Source organism: Stegodyphus dumicola, chromosome 2, assembly GCF_044657685.1.
Source record: "Stegodyphus dumicola isolate Sdum_Otavi_A_Nest chromosome 2, ASM4465768v1".
Classification (NCBI taxonomy): Eukaryota; Metazoa; Arthropoda; class Arachnida; order Araneae; family Eresidae; genus Stegodyphus; species Stegodyphus dumicola.
Genome location: NC_140769.1, coordinates 232,812,647 through 232,836,727, shown reverse-complemented (window position 1 = coordinate 232,836,727; position 24,081 = coordinate 232,812,647). Strand labels below are relative to the sequence as shown.

At 30.4% G+C, this 24,081-nt stretch overlaps 4 protein-coding genes and 1 pseudogene across 5 annotated transcripts in view; 3 read left to right on the top strand and 2 right to left on the bottom strand.

Annotated features, from left to right (window-relative positions):
* LOC118186024 (palmitoyltransferase ZDHHC6-like) overlaps window positions 1–862 on the top strand; it is a 53,760-nt gene extending 52,898 nt beyond the window's left edge. The window contains exon 11 of one of the 2 annotated variants that reach the window (XR_015039811.1): window positions 430–566. Coding sequence is in view for 1 of the 2 variants with exons in the window: in XM_085811896.1 (XP_085668022.1) it covers window positions 430–581 (152 nt within the window). In the remaining variant the exon portion in view is untranslated. Of the gene's footprint in view, window positions 1–429 lie in introns of both variants that reach the window. The other variant, XM_085811896.1, reaches the window with a different exon arrangement.
* Window positions 863–1,160: 298 nt separating this feature from the next.
* Window positions 1,161–3,579, bottom strand: LOC118186021 (uncharacterized). Its single transcript, XM_035355999.2, has 2 exons — window positions 3,437–3,579; window positions 1,161–1,631 (listed from the first exon to the last, which is right to left on the bottom strand). Exons 1-2 carry the CDS (start codon window positions 3,446–3,448, stop codon window positions 1,242–1,244), a joined length of 402 nt encoding a protein of 133 aa, XP_035211890.1. The 5' UTR covers window positions 3,449–3,579; the 3' UTR covers window positions 1,161–1,241.
* A 5,585-nt stretch (window positions 3,580–9,164) lies between these two features.
* On the top strand, window positions 9,165–13,722 carry LOC146998902 (adult-specific rigid cuticular protein 15.7-like). Its single transcript, XM_085811900.1, has 3 exons — window positions 9,165–9,281; window positions 11,770–11,871; window positions 13,432–13,722. Exons 1-3 carry the CDS (start codon window positions 9,270–9,272, stop codon window positions 13,501–13,503), a joined length of 186 nt encoding a protein of 61 aa, XP_085668026.1. The 5' UTR covers window positions 9,165–9,269; the 3' UTR covers window positions 13,504–13,722.
* A 499-nt stretch (window positions 13,723–14,221) lies between these two features.
* On the bottom strand, window positions 14,222–20,677 carry LOC118186022 (uncharacterized). Its single transcript, XM_035356000.2, has 2 exons — window positions 20,522–20,677; window positions 14,222–18,345 (listed from the first exon to the last, which is right to left on the bottom strand). The coding sequence occupies exons 1-2, from the start codon at window positions 20,675–20,677 to the stop codon at window positions 17,212–17,214; spliced, it is 1,290 nt and encodes a 429-aa protein (XP_035211891.2). The 3' UTR covers window positions 14,222–17,211.
* A 27-nt stretch (window positions 20,678–20,704) lies between these two features.
* Window positions 20,705–22,994, top strand: LOC118186020 (adult-specific rigid cuticular protein 15.7 pseudogene; annotated as a pseudogene).
* Window positions 22,995–24,081: the final 1,087 nt, after the last annotated feature.

The window sequence follows — 24,081 nt, the reverse complement described above, 5'->3', positions numbered from 1 at the left end:
AAGTAATGGTGATAAATGAATAAATCTACATGGAAAAGAAATATGCTAATGTAAATATAAAATCTTTAAATTCCTTTCAGAGGAGAAGCAATCGTTGTTTGGTGGAAGTTTTATATAAAATTATACTTTGAGTTTTATATAACATTTGTATCAACCTAATTTTCCCTTCCCCTCCATTAGTTCTAATAAATGAGTAATAACTGTTTCAGACTAGAAAACGGATAGGAAAGTAGGAAAGCACAACAAAAAGAAATTACATTAATAGTGTTACCATGATAGATTTAATTTACAAATATAATTCATATTTAAATGATTTTATAGATTTTCAATAGTTAAATAAGGTATCTGATGTTTGCGTAGGTTCCATATTCATTTACACTTGTCAAATATGTACAGGCAAAATTATTGTCATCTTTTATATCTGATTAGGGCGATGCATGCAATGGTTTCCGCCAAAGACAGGGATACCCCATGGAGGACTTTTAAAGAATACTGCCTCGTTTGGAGAAAAATCACAAAAACTGCCATGTAACCAGTCCACCAGGATTGGAATCTCTGACCGAACTACCAGGGTTCAGTGACTTGGTTGATGGAACCAAAAACTCATTATTATAAGAAATTTTTACAGAACCGCCAATCAAGGGAAGAAGTGTTAAAAGAGATATGCGTTGATGGGAATACTTCAAAGCTTTTGTTAATTTTCTCTCTGATTTTTCGATAAATTAGGTATTATTAAAACATTAACTGTTTCTCATACTTCTCAAATAAATAAATGCATGACGAAACTGAATTGATTTTTAAATGCCTGACAAGCGAACATGAATTGATTTATATATTCCATGCACGAATACTGTCTTAGGCATTTTTGTACAAAGTATATTGCGTATGATTTATTTTTTATTGTTTTTTACATTCATAATTTTTTATCCGAGAGTTCCAAAAATAACTCTCAGGTCTATTTATTAAATGTACGTAATCTTTCTTATTTTAGGAAAATATTCAAATTTTCCCTTAATTTTCAGTACTAAAGCCAAGTACGTTATATTCTGTTCCCACCGTTCCCATAATAATGCAAGCAGTTTCGAAATAGAACGAAGCTTTTAAAGCTAAATTTTTCTTTAAAAGGAAAATATGGAAAATCTAAATAAATAAAGTCAACATAGCTAAAATGAGTGATTTATTGTAACATATTTAATAATTTAATTCAGGACATTTACAAAAGAAGTTGCAGTATAGGATATTTACAAGATTGCCTTGGCAAGTCCTCCTCCAAGGGCGAGTTTTCCAGCTCCCAAACTGAGAAGTCCGTTGCCATAAGCAATGGGGGCAGCAGCGATTCCGTGGCCTACAACACCGGCACCGAGAAGGCCGTTACCGATCAGTCCGTTTCCATAAGCTAGAGGAGCCATGGCGATTCCATGTCCAGCAAGGCCCAACGGAGCAGCAGCAGCAGCAATTCCGGCAGGGGCAATGTGATTGATGGCGGTTTTGGAAGAGGAGACTGCGGGAACGACAGCCGTTCCAACAAGGGCTGGTGCACCAGCTAATCCATATCCGGCTCCATATCCATAGCCGGCTCCTATAAGCCCACTAGCTTGTGTAGCTGCGATGGCAGCGAAGAGTACAAGAACCTGGATAAAAAGAAAATATTGTATTAGTAATTAGCGTTATAAGACTGCAGTGGCATTTTAAAGTTGCCAGCAAACTGTGTAGAAAGATAGCATCATAAAATTTTGTTACTGCAAATATATGTAATCTTCTCACTAGGCCCTTTTTTGCACTTAAAAGTTATTCAGCTAAGCTCTGAGGGCTATGGTCTTAATTTGAAATTTACAAAATTAATTTAAAGCAACTGCTAACGAACGGATTTTTAATTAAAATCGAAAAATTACAATAAATACTTAGATCGTGTCGCATATGTTTACAGAAGATTTTTTGTCATTTTACAAAGATACTGATATCTCAAATCTTTCAAAAAGTAATTTCTGATGTTATGGAATCCTGATTTAGAGAATATATGAAAGATTATTTCATTATATCTTTAAAAACTGCATTCCCTAAAAGTATTGTTGTTGTTGTGACTTAAGAGTGCCGCCATGCTGCAAAGACACTATACATTCCTTTTTTCTCCGCGATTCGAACCCGAGCCTTTCGGTACCGCAGCAGGCTTCCCTAACCAGTATACCGTCTGAGCGGCATTTCTTAAAAATGGTTCAGCGTTCAATTTGCGTTAATTTCCTTCGTAAACAACTGTCAAACGAATTTTAGTTCAATATTTAGATACATCAGTTGTAATAAAAGTGTAGAATTGTTTTGAAAGATTTTTTTTTTTTTTTCCTTTATTTGATGGAAAATGAAACGTCTGAAAAAAGAAATTTTCAATTTATTACATTAAAAAGCTTTTATTATAGCACTTGGCAATTTAAACGGGAAATGATGCACTAAGAACTGTAAATGCGATAAAAAATAGTAACAATGTTTTTTTTAATTATTATTATTATTTTAGCGCAAAGGGCGTTAGCCGAGAAGGTCTATTAATTTCGTTTTCGCATTCTGGGTTGAAAACTTTAAATGTCGGTTCACTTTTAAAATTGCTGTCACCAAATATTAGAGCTCTGTACTATATTTAAAGAAATGAAATAATGAAGAATCTACATAAATTTATATATGTTTCTCGCATTGTGATGAAACAATGGTACCTAGCCATCCAGTTTTGAATAACGTAATCCTCCAGCGAATATGGGCATCTGGAAGCCCGAATTTGGAATTTGTTTTATTATCTATTTCGTATTTTGTCAGACATTAAAGAATTTTTGATTAACAAACTCAAAGGTTTCAAATCACTGGCAACACTGTACGGATGAGAAAAAAAAAAAATTATCTCAAGCGCGAGACTGTGTATCGGAAATTCTACAGATATGCTCATTTTAAAATTATTTTGCGATATTGCTATTGAACTTAATTTTATGGTTTAAGTTCGAAAAACATGATGTTTAATAAATAAAAGTAACACACAAAACGTTAAAAAAAAGCCCCTTTCGGCGTCGTGTAAAATCTGAAGGTTTTCAGATTTTTATTTTTTATTTTATTTATTATTATTATTATTATTATTTTTTTTTTTTCAAGTTATCCTTTTAGTTCCTTAAACCTTTTATATTATTTTATATACAGATCTTCAAACATTAACCCAAGCGTACCTCGACGTAAGTATTTCAAGAAAAAAATTCTATAATTTAAATTACAGAGAAAAGTTGATTTATTTCAATGTAGTTATATAAAAAATACTATATTCATATCATTGTTCAACACTGCCGTATTACTCACTTATTTCTATCTATACTTGCAATAAACAATTCTTTTGGCTGACAGAAAAAAAATTTACCGCCGTTCGGTTAGACGGGATTTTACTGAATAAACAAAGTACATATATACTTACTTTTGCGAACATTTTGAGTTTGTTGAAGTATTCTGCAACTGAAGCGAATGATTTTTAGAGGAACCATAAGCGTTTATATACCAGAGATTCCATACAGGATATCAAAATAAGGTGTGTCGTATGAAACTAGTATGATATAATCAGAAGGTCGAAGCAAGATACCTCTTTCCTTGAAGATCCTTGAAAAGTGATTTAATAACCCCACCCAATGCAGTATAGCCATAAACTATTAAATTTTTTCCCGTTTATCGGCATGGTACATTAACTGATCGCTAAGAACGTGTTATAGAATAAACCTACCAAAAAACATTTCTATAAACTAACCTTGTTAATTAAAAACTAAACAAACAAAAAGCGTTAAAAATCAGCGTAATTTCGCCATCATTATCAGCAAGGCAAATTAAACAAGATTTTTTCTTGTACCACTGAACTTTTAATTCATACTCATATTTTTCTTCTCGTATTTGTCATCCTTACTCATATCTATCAGTATTTAAAATAAGATTGCTTTTACTGCTGCAATTTTGTTCAAAATGTTCAGAACAAAACAATTTGTGGCTAATGCACATGATTAAGAAAATATGCTAACTGATATTGTTAAAAAACGAATACTTACTATGTAAAATAACAATACAATTTTATAATAAATGAATGAATTCCATCAAATTTCTCACTTACATAAGCACTACTGCAAGCGACACTATTAAAAACCTCAATTATTCTTCATTTTATACATATTAAGTTCTTTCCTTGCAAATTAGGAATATGATAAATTTTAAATCTTTATATATAAGATTCAAAACAAGTTCGATAAATTCAACTTTAACTTGTATTTTTCAACATATATTGGGATAAATTTACATTTATAAATTTATAAAGAATTTCAAGCTAATCTAATCACAAATAATTTCATTTTGGATATTTCTGTAGAAGATAATTTTTAAACTAATATATCGTAAATAAATAATAAAAATAAAAAATATATATTTATTTTAGCTTAATTTTTAAATATAAGTAATTTGATTAAAAGGGGATGAAATACAAGTTCTATTTACTTCGAATTTTATTTTAACAGTTTATGTAACGTTTTCCAAGGACTGCAGCGGTTATATGCGTTAGGGCAAAACACACAAGGACAATATGCTTTAGTAATGCTTTTCAGAGATTTACTTACAGTTTTCACCAAAAATTAGAAACTACCTTTCAAGGAAGGAATACTTTCGGGATATCTTCTACTATATTTGTATAGAATTCTTCTTTGGAAAAGCTCTACTGTTGAAAAATAGTGCAACTGTTACTTATACCGAATTTCAATATCCAGAACATTTTTTTAAAATTAAGCTAATTGCATTTTTCACACATTTTAAACTTTTGCCTAATTCAAGTACAGTACAACTCCAGTTCTCCGAATTAATTGAGACCACACTCCATTCGGATAATCAAAAATTCAGATAATTGAATTTTTTTCCAAAGAAAGCTATACGTACACTTTAATCAATTACTGTATGTTGAAAATGGGAGAAAAAGACTATTTTTAAAGAAAAAGAGGTTTTAATGAATTAAAATGAAAAGGCAACATTTTTACGTCCATGTTATATAGCGTACTGTACAGTACTTGCAAGTGCTGAAAGTCATTGCTTTGTTGAACATTTCGGTCTGTTTGACTGTCTTTATCTGTTTTCGGGCAGCCAAGTCGCGCATCCACTTGACAATGAGAAGTTGCATGTGGTCACACTCGGGCTGACGCCCCATCCACTTCAAGGCCAGCAAACGCTTCCCTAGTTGATGATCCCGCGTGTGCTTCAACTTCGACATTAAGATCATCTTCTTTCTCGACACTTTCAGATCACTTATTCATCATTTAGAATTTGAAACTCAGAGTCTAATGAATCACAGACCAACCATTCTGCTGTATCCTCAGCACTAACTTCTGAACATCTAGAAATTTTTAAAAGAATATTTCTTAATTCCTCAAGTGACACGTCATCATATCTTCTCTTGTCTCTCCCTTTTCCTTTGAGTTTCTTTTTCTCCTTTTCCTTCTTTTCTTCGCATGATTCTGAAAAATTCTGAAAGCGATTTGGATAAATTGGAATTGTACTGTAGTATAACAAAACGTCGATTTTTAAAAGTACAAAACTGACTGGCAATCCGGGTGGCAGTTATAAAATAAAATCCGTTAAAATAACAGGACTCACAGCAAACTGTGTTAAAAATTTGTATTTCAAACTTATTTTAAATGATTTATATTAATAATAAATAATTTTTTAATGCTTCTAGAGTCATTAGCTGCTTTTTTTCTTTAAAAAAGAAGGAGACATGAAAAATGAACAATGGCCTTCCTGGGACTCGAACCTGAACCTCTCGAATATGCGACGAGTGTGCTACCGTTGCACCACGAAGGCATGCTGAAAGGAGGGAGAAAATATCTTATATGCTTCAACAATAAAAATAGAAATAGAATTATCCATTTAGTTCTAGAGCACCTAAATAATTTTAAATTAATTTTATTTCTCGAAATTTCAGTATAGTAAACATGCATTTGATCTACACAAAGAGGGCGGTCACTGAAGATATTTAAGTTGACGACATGGGTTAGATTCGATTATTTGTTACGGAAAAATAGTCAAAGAGTTATCTGCTTCCAAAAGGCTAGCTTCAAGGGAGATTTTATAAAATGCATTGGTATTGTCTTTACTAATGGGCAAAATCCTAATAATGAATTATTCATATCAATTTCCAAGAACAAAAATATGACAAAACACTTGTGGTTCACAAGTGTTCAGCAACCGCTCGCTCCACTTGACAGCTGGTGGGCACTTTTCATTTCAAAATGTCGCCCTGTCTTTAAGTATAACCACGAAAATGTCTCCTGCTCAAAGAATATGTAGAAAAATGAAAGGTAGGTATAAAAGAATATGAATCAATTATTTGACTGCGCCAAACATAAATCTTGGCACGAAGTCTAACTACAAATATGAAATGTAATCATAACGATTTATATTGCCTCATGAAAGGAATTTATAGTTTATTAACAATCAAAATAAATTCCAAAACAGATAGAAATTTTGAAGTTTACATATAGAAATGCGTGTAGTTATTCTAAACACTTGACTGTACAGTTATTCATTAGAATAGTGATTCATTCTTAGTTTCGGTTAAGAGAACTCTATCACTGAATTATTTACTTCAGAAAAGTAGAAACTGTAATAGCCATCAGGAAAGAAATACTCTACACCTGACAGACACTTAACAGCCACAGTGACCTATAAGGGGAGATACAATTTACATCCATGCTTTCTCCGGGATTCAAACCCGGACTCTTCGGTATCTCAGTCGGCTCCTCTAACCACTATACCGTCTGGGTGTCACAATTAAAGAAATGTTTTAAATGACGAAAATATTCATGTTTTAGAAATCCCAAATTAAAAAAATACTATTTTCGACAAATAGTGAGATCTAACTTTCAATGCGGTCTCTTGGTTCTATACTTATATTAGGGAAAGTTTTAAACTCTTTATGAAAAAAATAAAAATATAAGAAGTTTGACTCTCGTATGACAAAAATTGACGGGATATTTAATTTCAAAATTTGCAGCTTTTGAAGTCATTTTCAACTTGCTTTGAGGGATCCGTTAATTTAGAATAATTTGAGGAAATAAGTTTAAATGAAGTATACAAAAATATGAATAATTTAGTAGGCAGCACAAAAAAGTCATGTGGTTGTTCACATCAGATTTTTGAATGAAGGATTATGCAGTTATAACCCACCTGCGCGTAAGCTAATAGACCCAGGGCTACGAAATTTGGTAGATAGATGCATCTAGACTAGAGCCACTGCACCTCGAAGCGATTTTTTCAAAATTCGAATCAATTTTTTTTTTTTAATTTTATCTTTTCGATTTTATCGCATCATTTTGAATAGTTTCATTCATTTAGAAATATGGTTTTCGCAACAGTTTTTCATTCAATTGTATACTGGACTGCTGATTGTTGAAAATCAGCACTGTTGCCACCTGGAAAAATGAGGGCGATAATTCTGTGTAGTTTTAAATTTAATGTTTCTCTTGGATGCTATCTAACAGAACCACATCCATCTTTGAACGAATAATCCTGTTTCAAAATTTGTGTTCGTAATTCATAGATTGTGTTGGCTGAATGCAGGTACATCAGATCGGTTTATCTGAAATCTTATCTGAAGTTGAAAGTGCGACACCTGTAGATTATATCTTGAGCAACATTCTTACTCAAAACTGCAAGAAAAACTGAGTAATAGGGTTTTGTTACCGCAATATGGCTTTCGTTCGCTCCAACATAACGTCTTGACACATCCTGTCTATTCGCGAAGCCGTTTCCTTTTAGATTCACCTCCACGAATATGGCATCTGAAAGCCCTAATTTGGAATTTGGAATCTAAATTTTTATTATCGGTTTCGTATTTTGTAACACTTTAACGAATTTTTGATTAATAAACTCAACGATTTCAAAGAGAGCAATGGCAATACTATACGGAAAAAAAAAAAAAAAAAAAAAAAAAAAAAATTAGCTCCAGGGAGCGAGATTCTGTATCGGAAATTCTAAAGATATGCTCATTTTAAAATTATTTTCCATATTGTTGTTGAATTGAATTTTGTGGTTTACGTGCGAAGAACATGATATTTAATAAATAAGGATAACACTCAAAACTTTTGAAAACGCCCGTTTGGACATAATGTAAAATTTGAAAGTTTTCAGATTAGTCCAAAGGGGCAATTTGCCCTGAAGGACTATTAATTTCGTGTTGGCATTTTGCATTGGTTCACTTTTAAAACTGTTTTCACCAAATATTATCGCCCTGTGATATACGAGTATTTAAAGAAATTAAATAATGAAGAATCTCCATAAAATGTATGTTTCTCGCATTTGGATATAACGACGGTACCTACAGCCATCAAATTTTGAATAACGTAATCTTATACCGAATATGGTCATCCGGAAACCTAAATTTGGAATATGAAATTTGTTTTATTATCGATTTCATATATCTTGTAACACTTTAACCAATTTTTGATTAACAAACTCAACGCTTTCAAAGCGAGCAATGGCAAAACTGTAAGTGAAAAAAAAAAAAAAAAAAAAAAAAAACGCCAGCGAGTGAGACTGTGTATCCGAAATTCTAAAGCTTTGCTCATTTGAAAATTATTTTGCGATATTGCTGTTGAATTGAATTTTATGTTTTAATTGAATTTTAAGTTCAAATAACATGATACGCAATAAATAAACACAAACAAACGTTAAAGAAACACCCCTTTGGGTGTAATGTAAAATCTGGAAGCTTCAGATTTTTTTTTTTTTTTTTTTTTAATCTTTTTAAACGTTGTAAGAACTGCTTGACTGCATGTCGATGTATACGTATTTGAGATTAAGTGCGCTGGAACATTTTGTCGCGTTTTAGAATAAAATGTGTATTTTTCCAAATGCCGGAAGAATGATATAAAAAATTTCATGAATGAGTTTTAAAAAAAAGTAGTCTAGTCGAACGTATAAAAATAAAACTCTTTAAAATTAATCAATATACTAAGGCTCAATGTCATTTGTGAAGGAACATAATAGGTGATACTATCTGCACTATATGCAAGAAAACATACCGTTTAAGTATACGGCAAGGGCACGGCATTTATCAATGTCATACTTGACGTAAATCCAGACGAAAAATTTCTTTCCGGTTTTCGCAGTTTTAGAATCAATAACTACTTTTGATAGTTAAAACTGACCTAAAAAACGACCACGCAGAGTATATAAGCTTCAGAGAAGTGTAAGGTTTTTATTCTGAAAATAGAAATCACACATTCATCATGATCGCAAAGGTAAGGCAAGATTTATTTTTATATATATTAAATATCACAAGCGAAATTTCACCTGTCTTTTCTATTTTAAATATAGTTTTAAATTTCCCAATTTTATATGATTTTAAATGAATTGGAATATAGTCTTTATAGGCTTTTACCTATATAATAAGCATAATTTCATTTAAAAGTCTTTAGTTTCTTCTCGAGTTAAGACACCTACAAAAGAACGCACTGAATTGATTAATAAAAATCAAAAGATATTAAGTATGCAGTACTCTCACGAGATGAATTTTCTTCGTACCCACCAAATATTACATGTAAAAACTTCCCTTTTAATTCTGAAACTTCTCCTAATTTTCTAAAAAACGGAAAAATATCCGTGGAATTTATTCTTATATTTATAAGATTAAATCATTAACTTATTTTAATGGAAATTTTTAAAGTAATCATCCATTCTAATACATCTATTACACGTTTGTACAAACGTACAAACATATTCAATATACGTGCTATCATATTTGCAATCTTGGAAATTTTAATTTATTAAATTTATTAGGTTAAAATAATAAAGAACAAAAATTTATTTTTTTATTGTTAAATACATTGTATTAATGACCATTTATATGAACATAAATTTTCTTACAATTCTATTTAAAATAGTGCAGAAATAGAAGTTTTGATCTGAAGATTATTATAATGTTATAAGTGCACATAGTAATCATATTTTGTATTTTTTATTTCCTAAAATTTAAAATTTTAATAATTTTTATTCTATATATATAATATTTAAGTTGCAATGATCGTGAAATTCACTCATAAAACATCATGTACTTTATTTTTAGGATAAGTTTAATAAGTAGAATGTAAATCAAAATTTCGTTCATAATTTCAAGATTTCCATTTTTATAAACGTTGCCTCGGTACTATAAATAAACCATTTATATGAACATTGTCTAACAAAACTACAGTAAATTGTACATTTTATCTCTAATGACATGACGATTTGCAATAAAAATACGTATTAAACTTTACAATTAACGTATTAAACAACAAATACATATTAAACTTTACAACCATAGACATAAAATAATTACTGCGAAAATTAAATTTCTTTTCCATAATTCTATGCAAAATAAAATTGCCTTTCCTTTAGGCTTAGTTTTTCTATACCATTTAGAACAATTAAAATGTTTCGTTCTAAAATATACATAGGACATATCATTTAAAGAAATATTCAGGTGTTTCTTCAAATAAATTATGGACATAATTTTTTATCAAAGGAAAAGATATTTTCATAAAAATGTTAAATTCTTTATATCTACAGATTGATCTTAGATCGAATTTGAAGTAAAAAGAACATAATACTGTTACGATTAGAGATATCTAAGAAATCTATATGGTTATAACATTTATTTAATAGCTTATGCTATTAAGTTTTAGGTTTCTAGTAAGTTTTAAAAAAATTAAAATGTAAAATAAATTTTAATAATTTAATTCGCTTTGATATTTAGGATATTTATTTTAACTTTAACCGTGCCGTTTGAAAATATGTATTTATTGATTGTAGTTATAAAACAAATTGGAAGGAAATACATTACAGTTAAAATCTGATATTTATAAAATTATATTAGCAGATTTAAAGACAGCATATTGTTAAAATTAAATCTAACAGCTAGATAAGTAGGAGCTGAATTTTCTTTTCTGCACTGAATTTATTTTTCAAGTAAATCAGATATTGAAAACAGGTCTTTTTATTCATTAAGGCTATTTGAAGTTCACGAAAGCAATCAGGTTTTAGCATTGCATTCCTTTATAAGTATAGATCCACCAACGACCCAGCGATAAAATCGCTGAACACTGGTAGTTCGGTCAGAGGTTCACAAACCCGCGAGCGGGCTGGCTGCATGGGCGTAGTCCATTAGAAAGTCCTCCACGAAGGCATCCCTTCCCTTAGGCAGGTAGGCCCCGAGGCTTCGCCGTAATGACATAAACCAAACCAACCTTTATAAATAAGCAAGCTTTGAAGCATTACTTACACTTTCGTATTCAAATCAGTTTAAGATACGTTTTAATTCATCTGGAGGGAAACATCTCTGAAACAAATGTACAATTTTTTTCAGTTTTCAGTCATAAATCTTTTGAAATTTGTATATTTCCTATTATTTAGACATAAGTAAATGCAAACTTAATTTCACACCTGTGACTCACAACATAGCACGATCACTTTTTTATGTTTTAGAGCCCTTTAATCAGTTACTTTTACAGGAAGGAGCGTAAAAACAGATCAACAGCGTCTTACACTTCCTACTTCATCTTAAAGATTAAATTTTAAATCTTCACAAATTACTGAAATTTCTTGGGACACATTTAACGTGATGGACGGGCGGGACATTTATGTCCCAGCCCCCTGGAAAAGATTAATTCAATGTTTAACTTAATTATAACTTTATTTCAATTTGTTGCCTAAGAACTTTAATTGAAGTGAATGTCATCTATTTTCTTTCAGGCTGTTTTCCTGTGCTCTGTTCTTGCAGCTTCCTATGCCAATGTTCTTCTGAAGGCACCCCTTGTCAGTACTGGTGTCAGTGCTAGTTCTAGGACACAAGATGTACGTTAATTTTCTTTCAAGTTTTTAAGCAATTACTATTACTGGAATAGCTATTTAATTTTTTTAACAATTGTGTATTTATTAGAAATTTTTAAAAATCAGGTAACCTAACACTAGAATAGTTATTTTAGCTAGTTTTTAGTAATAATTAACAGAAAATTTCTGTTTTTTGAATTTTAACGGAAATGAGAAATTCTGTTTTTTGAGTTGTTAGTCGAAGTACCAATCGCAATAATATATATATATCCTTAAATTTGAAAAGTTTTGAATAAAAAAGGCTTTCAAAAATTACGTAAATCCTTTTTTCTTAATATTATTTAGTTTAGAAAATATAGCCTACTATAGATATTACATCGTATTCTAATGCAGTTAGAACCGAAAACGAAATTAAACCTTTTTATGAAACATCTGAACTCTTATATTTAATTGAAATTATCTACGGCAGCCTTTCATTCAAATGACCACTACCGTCCGAAATGACCGAGATTGCGATGCTGTTTTCTTCCCTTCCCTAAAGTATGCAGTAGCAGGCGCACTTTCCCCAAATGGCATTGTGTTAGTTTATCGCATACAGCTTGACCTAAAAGGCTAGTGAAAGCTTCTTTGTTAGGAAGTAGAAAGGATGTCGTTTGAAATCTTCACACCTCTTTGTACATTAATGGACGGGGAATGGAGAAACGGACGGGACGGGTAATGGATAGGGACGGGCGTTTCGGTATTTTAAGCATGTACGCTAGCGAAAGCTTCTGTTTTCTAAGGATTAAACTACTAATTTGTTGAAAGTAAAATTTTTTTAAAGTTTTCCTTTTTATGTTGAAAGATTTATAATTGTAGACAGAGCAATGAACGAGTAATTTTTGGTTCAATAAGTGCAATGTGATGATAAATATAATAGTAAAATTTTCTCAGCAAATTCTCTCGACTGTTTCTAATATAAGAAGAGTAAACACCAGTTCGTCGGATTCTATCACTTCAGGGTGCTTTTGGCCGGAACTCATAACATAATTTACACATATATTTTGTCTTCATTAAATAATTCATAGAAATTTTAGTTTCTAGTTTCGTTGTTGCCTCTGGTATTTAGTTAAGGCAATACGTTATAAAATTTCCAGTACTATATAAAAGCAAAAGATTCCGTGAATTAATATAATTTAACAACTCGAAACATAAATTATAACTGTCAAGCAATTATAAGCTTTTCTTCCAAAAAAATGGAGTAAGAAATATATTTAAATGCTCTTTATTATTATAATATTTATTTAATCAAAGGAAAGGTAAAAGATTTTTATCTATTTACGTCAAACTTCATTCATTTATTTTCTCTACATAAAAGTAGTCTTAAATCAAAGACGGATATGATTGCTTTGACTTACGGTTAAATAAACTTTTATTTTTGATAAAATATGATGTAAATATGAAGAAACTTCTGCCAGTAGAATCGATAGATAAGAATTCACGCACTGAGTTTGTGTTTCGCTCTGATTATATTTTAAAATAGTTTTCATACAAGCTATTTTGAAGCACTGTCAATACGCTTATAAGTAATTACTTTTATTTTAGGCTTATGGAAACTATGCTTTCAACTATGACATCGTTGACAAACTCGGAGCTTCCAACCAGTACCTCCTATAAACGAAGCCACGGCACGCCGCACACTACGTCACTAAAGTCGTCCTTATGTACAGAAAGCATGGTTGCCACATGAAACCACTTATCGCTGTTATTCCTTTAAGAGGAGAGAAAATGAAAAGTAGTTTTTTATTTCCTTGCATAAGGCTTACTATATCGTTTGGTTTTAAATATATATATTATATGTGTGTGTGTGCAAATATATATATTCCGATTTGATTTCATCGACTGCATTTTCTAATTTCAAATACCTAACCTTACTTTCCTTATATATTTTTATGCTTAAAATAATAACAGTATAGTAAAGAAATTAATTCAACATGCTTCAGATTAGTAGTAATAAATATATACTGAATATCTGGCTGATGCTGGTTTGCTTTCTGAAGAATATATATCTTATTAAATATTTTCTTCCTTAACAAAGAGGATAACGCATAATTAAGCAAGTTTACAATTGATTAACACTAAAAATCCTTAAATTAATTTTAATCAATTTTTAACGGCATTTTCTGTTTCTCATAAATACAAATTTACACATAATTGTTTAGTCATTTTCCGCTTTTTTTTCACTTCAGTGTGGGACTGAATTTCTTAACAGATGAGAAACCTGGAGAATGATTTGAAAAATACTATTTTTTAGCATCTATCAATATTTATTCATTGGTAGTTTTAAAATACGGTAGCAAAACATTTCATATATTTAGGCATTTTAAATTAGATCATTATTTGAGAATACATAACTGCATCTTCCCCAATAATAAAAAAAAGAAAAATTGTAAAAATTCAACAAACTTGACACTTGCTAGGAATTCAAAATTCTTATGTTTCATTCTTATTGTTAAATGTTTGTAACACCCCTTTTGTCTAATTATGTGCATATAATTTTTTTTTGTAACTTGTAAATTTTTGTTCCTGAAAGCATTTCATTGTAACTTATTTGAGAATTTTTTAGCAAATGATAAATATGAAGTTTATATATGTATTTACTGGAATTTTTATCAGGGTAATCAGTAGGAACTTTTAAAACATCTAAATAGATCAAATGTCCTCAATTCTTAGAATTGAAAGAATAACAAGTTTTATGTATTTTCCTATTAGAAATGAAAATAAATATAGCCTGATTGTTAAGATGTAAAGTAAGATTTAAAATTTTCAAAATAATTCAGATTTTTATTAAAGGAAAGCAACACAATTAGGATGCAAAACATATAAAAAGGATTTTATTTATTTATTTTTTTTGGCCTGAATTTTTTGTACCAGTAAATTTATAACTGGAAGTAATAGGAAATGGCATTGCATACTACAGTGGGAAAAAGGGTGGGATGACTATTTATTTATGTAACTTGATGCTACTTATTTTTTATTACAGTTAAGTCTTTTTAATATCAAAATAGTTTAGTATAACTGCATGAAGCCTTACAGCTGGGAAGGATTAAAAATATTTTTTTACTCAATTTATTTTTGATAAGTTTTCCCCTGTATATGTACAACCACATCATTAGAAATTTTAATTCCAAAGTATTTAATTTTAGTTTTGACAGAATTTAGCATGTATTACAATGAAAATATTGTATAAGAATACAGTGAATTTCCTCCATAAAAATGCATGAATATCTATAAAAATGACTCATATGGAATTGTAGGTAAAAACAAATTGTATTTATTTTCTTCTTACAGTGTAAAATTAATGTAATAAACATGTCTGCTTCAATTAAAATAATATTAAAAAATTGCAAGATACTGATTTCAAAATCTAAACAATAGTAATATTAATTGGCAAAGTATTTTATCTTCAAAAATCAATATTTCTCTAGTTTACAATAAATACACCTATTTTGCACAAAATGATATTATATAAGAGACTTAACAACTTTAGCACTTTACTGTCATTAGTTATCTATTACAAATGCTTTTTTTTTTTTTTTTTTTTTTGTGTGTGTGTGCATGCATTTTGAAAGAGTTGGTAAAGATTTCACAACACAAATAGAAAAAGCACTATTTTTTTATTTAACATACTATCTACATTCTGCAAAAAATATTCATTTAGATAAAATGAATTACAAATTAAGTCTGAAGATAATAAGAAACAATAGATTAGTGTCACTATCTTATTTTATAAAGTTTACTAACTTATAAACATAGTATATGTCATTTCTGCTGTATGCATAAATTATTTTTTTAATGTTTTCAATTTCCGTTGCTTATTTAAATTGTTACTTAAAAGATTATCATTCAACTTTTTGCAGTAATTATTTAGAAAAATATTCGTTGATGCTTGTATGATGCTTTTCAAAATAATTTGAGGGTCATGAAGTTTAGGACAGTCATTCAACTCTAAAAAAAAATTTTCATGAAGTAAATTTAGAGTAATTTTACACACTGTAACTCGTGGATTTGCCGAAAATAAAAATTTTTGCTCATATTCATCTGAAATAAGTTTCTTAACAACAATAAAATTGTATATAACAGCATGTAAAATATCAGGATGAGGATACATAAGACCTCTATCAAAAACCTTAATCCATGAATGAATATTTTCATCGTTTTCTAAAGCTAACTCCTTATCAATAGTAATATTGGATTTACATACATCACATTTTATCTTTTTTAGCATACTATAACAGCAATATCCAGCTATATAAGTCAAAATAGGTACATCCAATTTTATGTCGTGTATATCACTATCTTCAACTGTTATTTCATCTATGAATGTTTGTACATCAGTGTCATCAAAAGTTTGTTCTTCAGTGTCTTTAAAATCAGATACATGAAGAGGAATATTTCCAAATTTTGAAGAATTTATTAGGGTTGGTAATGTACTCTGAAGTCTTAATTTACCCTCTATTTCATAAACCTGTCTGATAGAAATATTATGGTGAGCTCAAGCCCTGTACTTACCAAATCTAGCCTCTAACATATCTGTTTGTATTTTTCCAAGTAAAAGGTATTTAAAACCCAATTCATTTATACAATACCTTGATATCTCAATTAAAGCATACGTTGTATGGTATACTGCAAAGTGAGTTTCTTTGGTTAGGCAACCAGAGGTTAAATTCAAATTTTTCCAACTATCTAGCCAATTCAAAAAGTTATTCATAAAAACATATTTTTCATCATTTTCTGCCACAGTGAAAGGTGTTTCAAATACATTATTTTTATGAACCCCTTTAAAAATAGATTTCACATTTACAATTGACCACCATGTGTTTATTATTTTAATAAAGTTTCCAGTTTCTTGGAAATTTATTATTTCTTTCTGCTGCCCAAAAGAAAATAATGCTTCAACAACATTATCATTAAAAATCTGCAATGCAAGCTTTACACTTTGTTTTTCTAAGTTAGTTGGATATAGAGCTTTTATTGTCAGACCATAAGCATACTTTAATAACTTACCAGTTTCAGATTCATGTAATTTTTTAATACAAGAAAAAGATGCAGTTTCAATATGTGAAGCATCATCAAAACTTGGGAAAAACATACTCTGATTATTATTTTTTTGATTTATCCAGTTATTTCTAATGCATTTTAAAATATGCACTGTATCAATAATAAAAAACATTGGCCTAGATTTGTCAACAGGGTTTTGATAAACAATACTAACTTTAGGTGGTTCGGAAAACAGAGACATAGCCTTTTTATTAATCGAATTATTGTCAGTGACAATAGCAATAATTTTAAACCCAATATTTTCTAATCCCACAACAATTTTTTTTAAAAAATATACAAATTATCCGCACTAAATGTTTTCACCGGCAAAATATGTACAACATCCTTATAAACAGATAATAGGCTGCGAATCATGAAAACATATGCACTAGATGCAGCATTTTTGCAATTATATGCCATTCCACACAAATTACCACCTTTATAATCAAATGCTTGATTTAGATGAATTTCATCAATCATTAAAATAACAAGCAGATCTTTTTCTGATAGTTCTTGAAATTTAAATTTTATGTAGCTTAGGAACTTTTGGTTGTATTGGTCATTTATTGGATATATATTAAAATCTGAAAAAATTTTCTGAATGGTCCGTGGATGAGGCATAATAATATTTTCTGAATTTCGAATAAAATTATATGCATGTGGTGAAATTGTGTGAAGTAAAGTGGAAAATATTAGAGAGTCTGCAGAATACCTATATTGTTGTTTTTCTGAATTCAAGTTTGATAGTTGCTCAACGAGAAAATTTATTTCATTGTTTTTATGTGGAATTTTCTCTTTTAAAATTATCATTAATTCATTTACAATTTGTAAATAATTTTGAATACTGTCTTCAGATGAATCATTTGAGGCAAATAGGTCTAATTTCTCTAAAATACTTAAAAGATCTTTAAGGTTGTTAATTTTTGATGGGATTACATATTGCTTCAGTGATTTAATAGGTATATTTCTAATTGCTACAGATATATTCAAATTACAATCAATCAATAATGATTTTAGAATTCTTGGATGATTGTCATTAGAAATATTAAGAATCATAGTATGTATAGGCCTGTGTATAACTATCCAGTTATCTGGTAAATTCACAGTATTAAAACAAATTTTTAGTTCATCTAAATTATAAAACATTTGTTTTTGTTCATACTCTTCCTTTTCAGCTAAGCTACAGGCTAAGGCTTTTTCGAGTGCATCTTGTTCTCTTTTGAGTCTTTTATGCTCTGGTGATTCCCTTGATGAAACACTGGAACTAAGATGACTCGGACCATCAGGAAACAGACTCGGAATTGCACCATTCTTTAAACGAGGATATGACAATGGTATAATGATCTTCTTTCCAGTTTTCTCATCAAAGAATTCAGTTTGCCTCAGAACATCCTCTTGCTTGAAGTGAAGTTCACACACCTTTTAATATGAAAAAGAACAAATAAATAAACATGTATCAAAAGGTTAAACAATTATAAAATCGTAAGCATTCGCCATCCTTTAAATACATGCACAGTCTAATAAGGGTTTTATTGTATTTTTATTTAATCATGGCAAAGCACTCAAGAGCTATCTGCTTAAGGGAAGGGTTACCGTTGTGGAAAACGTTCATCATTTAATTTCTTTAAAAATAATACAGGGCAATAATGTTTGGATGGTAACAATTTGAAGAGATATAGCCATTTAAAGTGCACAACGCAAAAAAGTGATGCAGCCATTTAGAGTGAATAATGCAAAATCTTAAAACAAAACTATTAACTCTTTTGGGCTAAAAAGAGCCATGGATGCTGTCAAAGTTTTGAAAAGTGCAAATAATTAGCACATGTTTGTTGTCATATGTCAAATGCATATAATATAAGTAATATTTAATTGATACATCCTCAGGTAACATACAATTGCTCATGTATATATAATTGCTACATCCTAAATATTTCTTTCTTCAGTTATTTGAAAACAACACTTGGTTATGGAATTACATTCAAAATGGTGATAATACAGTTATAAAAAGAATAAGATTAACCATCAGTTGATGGATAAGAATAAGATTAACCACATTCATTCGTACCATTCAAATATAAAGTTACTGGCTCTTTTTCTAAACATTTTTACAAATGATATGTTCACAACCAGAAGTACAAATTTACTTGTGTGCCTATGAATGTTTATATTTAAGAGCATAAAACATCATTAGTCATTAAAAAAATTCATTTTTCTTGAATTATTGAAAACATGTATAAGTGCTAAAATATGATACACAAAGAAAAAAACAAGAATTTGTATATTTAACAGTTTATTTGCAGTAATTAAATATTTTAGGCTATTCTTATGTAATTTTGGAGTGAAATATTCACATTCATCAATTGTGTTTGACATTATATTACTGTGGAAGGCTCACTAGATTGCTTATTTTCCATATAATTTTCTTAACTTTTTTCAAAAATTTTAAAAGTTATATAACTTATTAATACAATGAAACATTTTCATATTCCACTGCAACAAGTATAAATAAACAAAACCCCTTATATAAGTGTTTTTAGATAAGAAATTAATGTAAATTTCAAGCCCACAAGAACTTACTGCCAGTAGCAAGTGAACCACTGTAACAAGGTAGGTGTTATTGGCATAAGAAACTCGTACTTTTATAGATGTGTGTGTGCATGAAACAATTTAATAGGCTAATTAGGATTTATGCTAACATGTAATGAAAACTAGTAAGCTTACAATCTTAGGCAATATTATTTGAACAAGACAGTTTAATTTAAACACCTTGTAACTTATTCCAGAAATTAAAATAATTACTGTCAAAACTAGTCCATTTATACGATTGTTTTCTTTTACATATATTTCATAATTTTTTTAAGGATTTTAGAATTATTAAAGTTTAGAACACTGCATAATTAGCATTAATTTCCTGTTCACATGAGTTACGAGCAAAATGCATTCTCAAATGCTCCTAGCATATAATAAAGGGGCATTGCATACATTCAGTTTTAAAAATAAAAAAAAAAATAAATAAAAATAAAATAGGTGGAACGAGACTTATCTAAATCAAAAGAAATAGTATACCCAAACAGTTAAATACTTATATCTAAAACAACTTTAAATTAACGGCTTTAAAATTACGACTTGAAGCATTTTATATTTATCTACTTAAAGTTATCATATGAACTTTATAAGGTTGGTGGATTTTCTATTGACTAGTTATTGAGAAAAGGGTCCATTTTATAATCACTTTAAAATTCAGTATAAGCTCTGTATAACATAAATTCCTGAAAGATTAATCACAATCCCAAATCAATGTGCGTGTTATAAAGATCCCGACGCCGAAAATATAAATTACTGAAAGAATTCATTAATAATACTCATTCATAATGGGATAAGAGAAATTTCTGCCTAGTAAATAAATATATAACTATGCTTGTATAGAAAGTAATTAAAACTTCGTTTTATTTTCTATAGTTGAATGCAATGGAACTTTAGTAAATTATTTCCCTTGCATTGAGAATTTTTTGTTTTCGCATTTTCAAGTCATGTTTCTTTCAATGACATTAATCTTTCAGGAATTTTCTAATTTAAAAATGAAATGCATGCTTACCTTTGAATGTTTCGTAGGCTTGAATCCATCTTTTCGTTTGCAGTTCCAAATCCATTGTTTTCTCAGTTGTTCTTCCGTAGGAAAACTAAATACAGCCACCTTCGGGCCATTCTTATAATTTCCTTTGCATGTTGCAACACAGCATTTATGTGGCATAATAAAAAATAAATAAAGTAATTTAAATGAAAAATGTTCTATTAGAGCACACTACACTTTCAAACAACAGTCAGTTCACTACGTTACGACACCGAAGTATATTCTTTCATTCTTTGCCACGAGGAAGATGGTAGGAATGACGACTTAGATGACGTCAGACCGTTCAAGCAACCCTAGAGGCTTGGCTTCGTATATAGGAGGTACTGTTCCCTCCCGATCTGAAGCAGGTGACGGCCATGGTAACAAGAAGGGAACCTATACCATCCACGATATCGATGGCAGAGCTAGACGAGTAGACTATGTAGCTGATAAACTTGGATTCCGTGCTGCCGTGAAGACCAACGAGCCAGGAACCGCTGCCAGCACTCCTGCTGCAGCCCTCATTGCTAGCCCTTACGCTGGACCATCTGTCGATCACATTGCCCCTGTTGCCACTGCAGTCTACGGACATGCTGTTGCCGCTCCAGTTGTAGCTGCTGCTGCTCCTGTTGCATATGGAGGTGTCATCGGACACGGAGCCGCTTTGGGTTATGGTTATAATATGGGATATGGATATGGAGCTGGTATTGGCAAGGCTCTGATCCATTAAAAACATAAATTCGCCGATCTCCCGTAGAGTTTAATTTATTATTTTTATTATGTTATGGTAAATAAATTATTTTATTCCCGTAAAGAGAAATATTTATTTTCAAAATAGAGATTCACATGTTTTTTTCTGAATTTATTTTACAAGGGAAAATATTTTATAGAGTTCAATAGGGTATATGAGTTCCTTCTCTATTATATTTCAGGCTTATATAAATTTACTGTTCATGTATTTTAATATGTGGGCACTAAGTGCTGTCATTCACGAAATTCTTCTCTTTATTAAATTCAGCCTATAAATATTCTTAAAACACACTTAAGAACTACATATTTGTTAAATCTAAAGTAGCTTGTAAGATTCTCACTGGTGTAATTCTCAGTTACTGTAGAAAGTGACGAATCTTAAGAACTAGTTGGCGAATAATCGCTTAAGTTCGTGTGACAAGAAACAAAAAGATGGAAGGGTAACTAACCCTTTATTATTCCAATAAGATTTAACAAAACTCTGTCTTGGAGTGTACAGTAAAAGCCGACACTTAGGCTTGAACTTAAGAGTCTAAGAAATAAACTAAAACTAAGATTAACTAAAGAGATATAGCCGAAGCTATCAAGATTCTAATCGAGTTGGTCCCTTAACTACTTAACTACGAAGCTTATCAGGGGCTTGAGTACGGCCGAACGTAATAACAGCTTGAGAGAGAGAGTGGCCAAAAGGTAGACGCGCGTCAAGCAGAAACTTTGATTCTCTCTAACTCTGCAAGTAACTTCGGGGTTTAAATACCGCTCCTCCTCTTTAAGTATTCAGAAAGATTCCAAAACTACGTTCTGGCCGGAAGTAGTAAGTTGTAGTTAAGAATTTGACAGGAAAGGAACTTTAACTTAAAATTTAACTGTTAATAAAATTAACATAATCCTTACAAGCTTTCCAAAAAGTATGGTGTTAAACTTAATTTAAAATAAGGTACGGGTCAAACGTTTTAGTATCCCAACTGAATTTTTTTGCGAAAGCTTCGGGAAAAGTTACAGAGCATTAAAGGAGTTTACAAATCCAGCAACTAAAAATTTATTATAATTTCAGCTCGAAGTCTAAAGCTGAACTAACACAAATAGAATTCCACTTCTGGTTGAAATAATAAACAATTATTCAATTATTTGAAATTCATACGGAATTAAATTATTTAAAATTCAAATGTAGTTATTTCCTAGCACCCTGCCTTTTTTAATTTTACAACTGCTATTTAATGTTCAAAGTAAAGGGGAACTGATCAACTAATAGAAAAGTCGCTCCAGTTGAACATAAAGAGAGTAGATATTAAGATCGGTTGAAATTGCCAGTTTTCTCTCTCTCCCCTCAATTTAAATTCTTTGTCATGTTTAAAACTGCTCTCGTTTATGTGTTATGTTGGAGTAAACACACAACAAAAGTAAAGTTCAATCTTAACATAAGCAACACTGTGTTACCTGAAATAAACTTTTACAAAACACACTCAAGCATTTTAATTAATTGCATAGATAGGCAATCACATTTTTTAGTGTTTTTTAGCAAAATATTCCATTATATAATTTTTTCCGACATTCGATTTCTCTGTATTTGCTATCTATGAATCCCTCTATGATGTCACATAAATAATTAGGAGTGGGGCTGGCAACATTTAAATGGAACTAACACTCTGTACGAATGCCTAGGCGGCAAGACGATTGCCTCTCTAATCTAGCCTCAAATTAATTTTCGCATGTTCGGTGATACCTAGAAGGAATCATATGGCAAATTTCAGTATTTGAAGTGCCAAAACGATTACACCTTTCCATGAAATCTTTGTAATATATAAATAATTGATATACAGTGAAACCTCGACAAGTTACTCACATCATAGGGCAAGCAATGTCAAGTTATCAAAGTACAAAGAATTTTTTTAAAAAATCTGAAAGTTTTCAGATTTTATATTACGTCCAAAGGGACTTTTTTTTAACATTTTGTGTGTAACCTTTATTTATTAAATATTATGTTCTTCACACTTAAACCATAAAATTCAATTCAACAGCAATATCACAAAATAATTTAAAAAGAAGTTATCCGACACACAGTCTCGCGCGCTGGAGATAATTTTTTTTTTTGTTCCGTACAGTGTTGCCATTACTCGCTTTGAAATCGTTGAGTTTCTTAATCAAAAACTCATAAATGCTTTACAAAATTTGAAATAGATAAGGAAAAAAATTCCAAATTTGGACTTCTAAATGTCCATATTCGGGTGCAGACCTACGATATTCAAAATTTGATGGCTCTAGGTACCGTTGTTTTATCACAATGCGAGAAACATACAGGTACAGGTAGAAGCTAAGCCAGCACCTCCGTAGTACCACAAGTAATTGAGGTATTGTTGAACCTAGCTAACTGTTAAACTTTCCACCCCAATTTTGAGGGAGAACACCCGAACCTAGCTAACTGTTAAACTTTCCACCCCAATTTTGAGGGAGAACACCCCGGGAAAGGGGGGTCCGAGGTTCTCCCGCCCCTCCTTTTTTTACCATCAACCACTTGAGAGGACTTTCTGAGATAACTGACTTCTGGTATTAATAGTGTACACAAACCATATTAAGAAAAGACTGTCCTTGAAAAGTTCAACAACTGATGCTTCCAAAAGTCGAAATGCAAGAATAAATGTCTTTTCTAAGGCGGAAGGTGTAATAAGCAAGTCTTTGGAGCTCTCGTCCATCAGCATTGCGTAGAAAAATGAAATTGTTGGAACGTAAAAAAAAGAAAAAAAAAAAAAAGCTTTAAATTTATAAAAAAAAAATCTGGAATGCTTCAGATTTTAATT

Bases quoted from the DNA above. Each gene is read 5' to 3' on its own strand.
- LOC146998902 (XM_085811900.1), top strand. The intron at 11,872-13,431 runs GTACGTTAATTT...CTTTTATTTTAG, and splicing joins CTAGTTCTAGGACACAAGAT to GCTTATGGAAACTATGCTTT.
- LOC118186022 (XM_035356000.2), bottom strand. From the start codon at position 20,677: ATGCCACATAAATGCTGTGTTGCAACATGCAAAGGAAATTATAAGAAT. The intron at 18,346-20,521 runs GTAAGCATGCAT...TCATATTAAAAG, and splicing joins AGCCTACGAAACATTCAAAG to GTGTGTGAACTTCACTTCAA.